Here is a 6,912-nt window from a genome sequence, read left to right as displayed (position 1 = left end):
TTAATCTGGCTCTTAACATCCTGTAGTATTATTTTTATGAAGTTGGGTGCACCAGAGTTTGGTGAATTTATGTTCATGATTGTAATATCTCCTTGATTCATTGTTCCTTTGATCAAAATGAAGTGGCCCTCTGTCTCTTCTGATTAGTTTTAGTTTAAAGTTTATTTTGTCAGATATTATATTTGTTATGCCTACTTTTTTCTTAGTACCATTTGCTTGGTATATTTTTTCCCATCCTTTCACCTTAAGGGGTTTTGTTTCTTAATCCATTCACATAGTCTGTGTCTTTTGACTGGAGAATTCTGTCCATTAATATTTAAAGTTATTAATGAAAGATGGGTATTGAATCCTGTGTTTTTATTTCAATTTACAGTTTTGATATAGCTGTACTTTTCCTCAGTTAAACCTTCATTTTATTTCTTTTTGCAACCCCTTGGGTATAGTCATTCCTTTCTTCAGCTCTTTGTATTGCTTCCAGAACTCTCTGAAGGGCTGGTTTTGTGGACATGAATTCCTTCAGCCTATTTATGTCATGGAAGATTTTTCTTTCCCCTTCGACTATAATAGACATTTTGGCTGGGTATAGTAATCTGGGTTGGCATCTGTGGTCATTTAAAACTGGGAATACTTTGGTCCAGGCTCTTCTGGCTTTCATAGTTTGCATAGAAAATTCAGCTGTAATCCTAATGGGTTTTCCTTTATATGTTACTTGTTGTTTCTCTTTTGCAGCTTTCAGTATTGTCTCTTTGTTTTGTACGTGTAGTATTTTTACTATGATGTGCCATGGAGAGTTTCTTCTCTGGTCCTTTCTGTTTGGTGTTCTACATGCTTCTTGTATTTGTTGGGCATGTCTTTCTTTAATTTTGGGAAATTTTCTTCCACGATTCTGTTGAAAATCTGGTCCATGCCATTATCTTGGGATTCTTCTCCTTCCTGTATGCCTATGATCCAGTCTTGATACTCTGTTTTCCATTTCATTCATCCTGTTGTTGAGGCTTTCTCCTGTCATTTCTAATTGGCTTACTGAGTGTTTCACTTCCTTCTTCATTTCATCCTGAGCATTCTTCAATATTTCTAACTCTTTTCTGAATTCATTCAGAAGTTTATCCCTATCTTCCTTCAGTTCTTTGATTTCTTTTTTTTTTGTTCTTTAAATTCATTGAATTCTTTTATTATGTTTATTATTGTTCTTTTGAGTTCCATGTCCTGCATTTTCTCTAGGGGGTTCTCATTGTACTCCTCTGGAGGACTATTGGTATTTGGTGGGGATATGTTATTTTGGTTTTTCATGTTATTACTTTTTCTCTGTGATTTTGACATGTGATTTTTTTTTTTTTGTAGTTTCTGGTTCTTGTGTGAGACTCAGGCCTTCAAGTTTAGGTCTACTTCTTTTTGTGAAGTTTTTGTGTCTTTGTGGTTTACTTTTTGGGCATGGAATGCTGGTTCCTCTAAGCTTCCAGTTGCCTCTCTTGATTTTTTTATTGGAATGGCCGTATTGATTTTGTCTTCAGGAGTTCCCACAGAGGCCCAATTCAGATGAGGATCAGATGATTTCAGCTTTTTTACTAAGGTCTGGATCCTCCCAGGACTGATTTTGGCCTCAGGAATTTAGGGGTTTGACTGGCCTGGGAAGCTGGCCCAGAAAAGATGCTTGTCTTGGGCACATGGTGGTCGTGCCACCCAGAGATGCAAAGGCAGATGGGGCGGTAAGAGGTCCCAAGGACTCCTGGGGACTGCACTGAGGAGCTTGGTTGGTCTGGATGCAAAGGATCAGAAAGAGTAAAGGTCAACTCCCAAGTACCAGAAAGAGGGTGGCAGGTGGTGCAGGCCCCGGGAAGCAGGGGTAGTTGAGGGCTTGGTCAGGTCCAGAAGCAGTGATCCTGGGGCCCAGAGAAGGCACTAAGTTGGTCTGAATGAAAAGGTTCAGGGAGCAGTATTGGTTCCCCAGGTGTCTGGGGCCTCAAGACAAGGAATGGGACAGGATCCAAACTAGGAGAGACCAGCGGGGGAGATGGGAGGGTGAATGAGGCTGGGGAGTCAAGGCTAGGAGGGCATGATGGACTTACCCCTGAGAGAGGCCTGCATGTGGGAGAGAGATCTGTGGAGGGTGGTGCATGCCCAGGGAAGCAGAGGTAGGTGAGTGCAAGGCCAGGCCTAGAAGCAGTGCTCCTGGGGCCCAGAGAAGGCACTAATTTTGGATCAGACTCTTAATCCTCCACTACGCATGGATATTAATTTGGAAGGATTCCTAATACATGTTAAATAAAATTGCTTATTGTATTTAAAAAATCAATGGGAAAGATAGAAGAAATCTCTATAACTCATTAATAAAAAGAAAATAAACTCAGTTTGGGAGAAAATATTCCAAATTATGCACATACTGTATAAGTATAATATTTATGCTTATATATCTGAAAACATTTGTATTTAAAAACACATAAAAGAATTTTACAATACAATAATTAGATGGTTGGTGGTTTAGTTTAATGGTAGCACACTTAATGCTCAGCATGTGCTAGGCTTTGGGCTCAATGCCCAGGACTCCTAGTAGGAAAATACTTTCTATGTGGAAACATGTCAGAGTAGTGGAAGTTGGTGATGTCTGCCTCCCCAGAGATGATCAGCAGTGGTTAGCACAGACTTGTCCTTTCCCATCTATAGAAGATTTACTCATATTTCAGAGCAGAACAGAGTTCATCTCAATATACAGGCAAATAGGTCACTAGCAATGGTGTATGAAACACAGTTTCTTAGTTTGTGCACACTGCTTTGTGGGCAGTTACCATCTGGTTTCTCTTGTTAGTGTTTGGATTCTAACTAGATGTCTGTCCCATTGTTCCTACCCCAGGCTATGGGTCTGGATCTTCTGAAAATATTGTGAAAGGTAGCAAGCTCCATCCTGAACACCTCCAACTCTTCCCTGTGTATAACTCACTACTAAAATAGGAACAAGTACTCTCAGCAATTTTATTTATATACTTGGATGACTTTATATTTGATAACTATACTGCAAATTCTATTGTGTTTGTTTTTCCAAATGGCAAGACTGTTCATACATTTTGATTTCTAGACTTAAACCTGGACTCTTTTATGTTTTCTCATTTGGGGGAAGATTAATGGATATAAAAGCATCAGTTTTGGGTAAATTGATCTGCTCTGTAGCATCTAATCTGTACTGAGTTTTGTTTTCTTAAGATATAGGCCTTTTGGATGGGATAGCTGGAAACTAAAGTTGTATTTGTCAGTGTTGAGGTTAATATGCCCCACATCTTCCTGGCTCTTATGTCAATTTCCCAATTCCTTAAAGAACCTGTTGGGAAAAAAGATATTATCCTCTGATATACCAACATCTAGGAAGATTTTCTCTATTTTTCTTTCTTTCCTCTTCTTCTGTTATGCAACATTTTCCAAAGAAACAATCTTTCAAATTTTATTTTGTGAAATCAGAAAAGTAGATACTGAAAAATGTGAAAAGTAATAACGTTTTTCTTAGAAGAGAACATTTTCCCCTTCTGGACACTATAGTCTACATAATGGAAATATTTAAACAAAATTGATTAGATACTTCACTTAGATCTATTTTAAGTTTTGATGGCAGGTATTTAGAAAAAATACTCATCAAAATATGTAAATGTGGGGCTGGGAGAAATGGCTCAGCAGTTAAGTGTGCATACTGCTCTTGCAGAGGACCTGAGCATCCACATTGGGTAGCTCACCACCAATTCTAAATCCAGATCCAGGGGATCTGATGCCATCTTCTGATCTCTACATGCATCTACACTGATGTCCACCCCCTCCCCCACACAATTAAAATAAAACAAATCTTAAAAAATGTACAAAAGCAATGCTGAAGAAATCTTTTTGGATGGATTTCTTTCAGACACATATGAATTTAAGTTACTTTATTCAATCATTTGAGTTGTTTTGCTAATCATTCCAAATAATTGATATAATGAACTAATGCCTCTGTGTCTCAGCATATGCCACAATATCTGAGGTTGAGAAATAAGAGCACTGATTGTTTGTTTGATAAACCAAATTGAGTTAGAAACTGAGTTATAAACATTTCTTTCCTATCTTTTTAAGGGCTTCTATCACATCTTGATTTCTGAGGCTATAAATCAGGGGATTTAACATGGGGATAATTATTCCATAAAATACAGAAGCTGCCTTTTCCTGCTCTTGAGATTCACTGGTATGATGGTGTAGATACATGTAGGCGAGAGTCCCATAGAAAATGATGACTGCAGTCAGGTGGGAGGCACACGTGGAGAAGGCTTTCTTCCTTCCGGCAGCAGAAGATATCTTCAGGATAGCAGCCAAGATGTACATGTAGGAAAAGATGACGACTAACACAGTGCTCATCAAGTTGAACCCCACAAAGACTGTCAGTAGGAGGATGTTGAAGTCAATAGTGGAGCATGATAGGGCAAGAATGGGAGGTTCATCGCAGAAAAAGTGATTAATTGCATTGGATTTGCAAAAGTTCAATGAGAATGTAAAACTCGTGTTGACAGAAGCATTTAGGAAGCCCATGACATATGAACCAACCAACAGAAGAGTGCAGCACCTCTGGGACATAACAATGGGGTAGCGCAGTGGGTTACAGATGGCCACATAGCGGTCCACAGCCATAGCAGCCAGGATGAAGCAGTCAATGGTTGCAAACGTACCATAGGCTAGCAGTTGTAGCATACACCCTGTGAAGGAGATGGATGCCTTTGTCTCTGTGAAATTTTTCAGCATCTTGGGAGTAATGGCTGAAGTATAACATAGATCTACAAATGCTAAGTGTTGGAGGAAAAAGTACATGGGAGTGTTCAGGGAAGAATTGATCTTGATGAGCAGGATCATACCAATATTACCTATGAGTGTGACCACATAGATGACTAGAAAGATTGTGAACAGGATGTGCCAAGACTTGTGTTGGTCAGCAAATCCCAGAAGAATGAATTCAGTCACTTTGGTGCCATTATTTTCTTCCATAGTTAATGCAATTAAATATCAGCTGATGAACTGCAAAGAAAGAAGAGTAGAGAAGTCTGAGTACATTGTGATCCCTGAACTTGCTCTGAAATGTTTGGTTTCAAAGCAAGACAGAGAATACTTTCTGCAATATAACTCGCTTTGGCTTTGAAGGTATGAGGAGCGAAGCACAGTGGCTCATGTCTGCAGACAGCATTTGGGAGGCTGAGGCAGGAAAAACAGGAGTTCAAGACCAACCACGGCGTTATAGCAGATATGAGACCAGCCTGGATTACATGAGACCCTGTCTCAACAAAGCAAAGCAAAGCAAAACAGAATGGAACAGAACAGAACAAAACAAAAGGCTGAAACTTCACACACAACAGCTTCACGCAGATTTTGGAGAAACTGTTCATGGAGCAGTAGCTATGTTCCTAAGGGGCAAACTGATAAGTCATAAGTATACCCACTGGCAAAGATATAAAACATATTTATCCAGTGTGAATATGTGTGGTGTATTTGTGAAGTCATGCTCATGTGTGGGTACACACTTGCATGTGCATGTGGAAGCCAGAGGTTGACATCTGGTGTCTTCCTCTGTTGCTCTCTACATTATTCTTTGAGATAAGGTCTTTTGCTGAACTTGGAATCTGCCATTTTGGCTATAAAAATATCAGTGAATAGCAGTGAGACCCCAAGATCAGCTTATCTCCAACCTCCCTAGTGCTAGAGCTGCAGATGTTTGTGCTGGCTTTAAAAATATTTTATTTCTTCAGGTAGAAAACAAAATCTTATTGTGTGTGTGTGTGTGTGTGTGTGTGTGTGTGTGTGTGTGTTCATGTATGCTAGCTCATGTGTATGCCTGTGGAGACCAGGAGTCAATCTTGAGTGTTTTTCTCTATTGCTCTTCATCTTATTTTGGATACAGAATCCCTCACTGAACTTGACATTTTGGTTAGACTAACTAGCCAGCAAGCTCCTGGGATCCACCTGTCTCCACTCCTGAGTATTAGGTTACTGGAATACACCCCTGTGCCTGGCTTTTATGTTGGTATTTGGGATTTGATTGCAGGTTCTCAAGCTTATGCAGAAAAACCTGTATAAAGTAACATCTCATTTTTACCATCTTCCCCATCAAACCACAAATGAATGGTCACTCCCCAGTATACTTAGCGTTATGCTATTTTACTTTCCTGCAAACTGGCTGTTGGAAATAATATTTCTGTTGAATTAACCTATAAATGTTATTTTCAAAAATTCATGATTTGAGTTTCCTGTCAAAGATTTTCAAACATTCCATCATTTGTTAACTTTGTTTATGATATCTTTTATCAACCAAAAATCATTAAACTTGAAATAACTGGTTATGTTTTTTACTTTATAGCTGGTGCTTTGAAAAAAAATGAAGACTGTTCATTTCATTCTTTTCCCAGAAGACACAGATGCAATAATGAAACTATCTTTCTTACAGTGAATTGCTGTTATATTAAGCTTGCTGAATCATAATACTTCATATTTTGTGTTTAATGTGATTATTTTTTATTGCTTCCCCATTTTTTTGTGTGCATGTATGTCTGTGTGGACCTGTGTGTACATGCATATGCAGGTGAGAGGTCAACCTGGGGTGTGTGTCATTGCTCAGGTGCCATTCACTGTGTTTTGGGAGACGAAGTCTCTCATTAGCTTGGAGCTGTCTGAGGAGTCTAAGGTGGCTGGCCAGAGGGCCTCAGGGATCTGCCTGTCTGTCCTTCTGTAGCACTGGAATTACAAGGCAGCACAACCATGCCTAGCTTTTTACATAGGTGGTAGGCATCAGCCCAGGTTCTTATACATTTGTGGCAAGTACTTTACCCACTGAGCTGTCTCCCCAGCTCCATTCTTTATTTATTTATTTTAAAGAAAATTGATTATGAAGGTAAAGGTTGATAATGGTGGTGTGCATTACTT

At 39.2% G+C, this 6,912-nt stretch overlaps 1 protein-coding gene across 1 annotated transcript; it reads right to left on the bottom strand.

The window, feature by feature from the left end:
* Positions 1 to 4,056: 4,056 nt before the first annotated feature.
* On the bottom strand, positions 4,057 to 4,986 carry LOC103736619 (putative olfactory receptor 5AK3). The gene has a single exon (XM_008836125.1). The coding sequence runs from the start codon at positions 4,984 to 4,986 to the stop codon at positions 4,057 to 4,059; it is 930 nt and encodes a 309-aa protein (XP_008834347.1).
* Positions 4,987 to 6,912: the final 1,926 nt, after the last annotated feature.

The sequence above is a fragment of the Nannospalax galili genome, unplaced genomic scaffold (genome assembly GCF_000622305.1).
Source record: "Nannospalax galili isolate Female #2095 unplaced genomic scaffold, S.galili_v1.0 scaffold337, whole genome shotgun sequence".
Taxonomy (NCBI): domain Eukaryota; kingdom Metazoa; phylum Chordata; class Mammalia; order Rodentia; family Spalacidae; genus Nannospalax; species Nannospalax galili.
Note: the sequence above shows the minus strand (reverse complement) of the source record. Positions and strands in the feature narration are given on the sequence as shown.

Bases quoted from the DNA above. Each gene is read 5' to 3' on its own strand.
- LOC103736619 (XM_008836125.1), bottom strand. From the start codon at position 4,986: ATGGAAGAAAATAATGGCACCAAAGTGACTGAATTCATTCTTCTGGGA.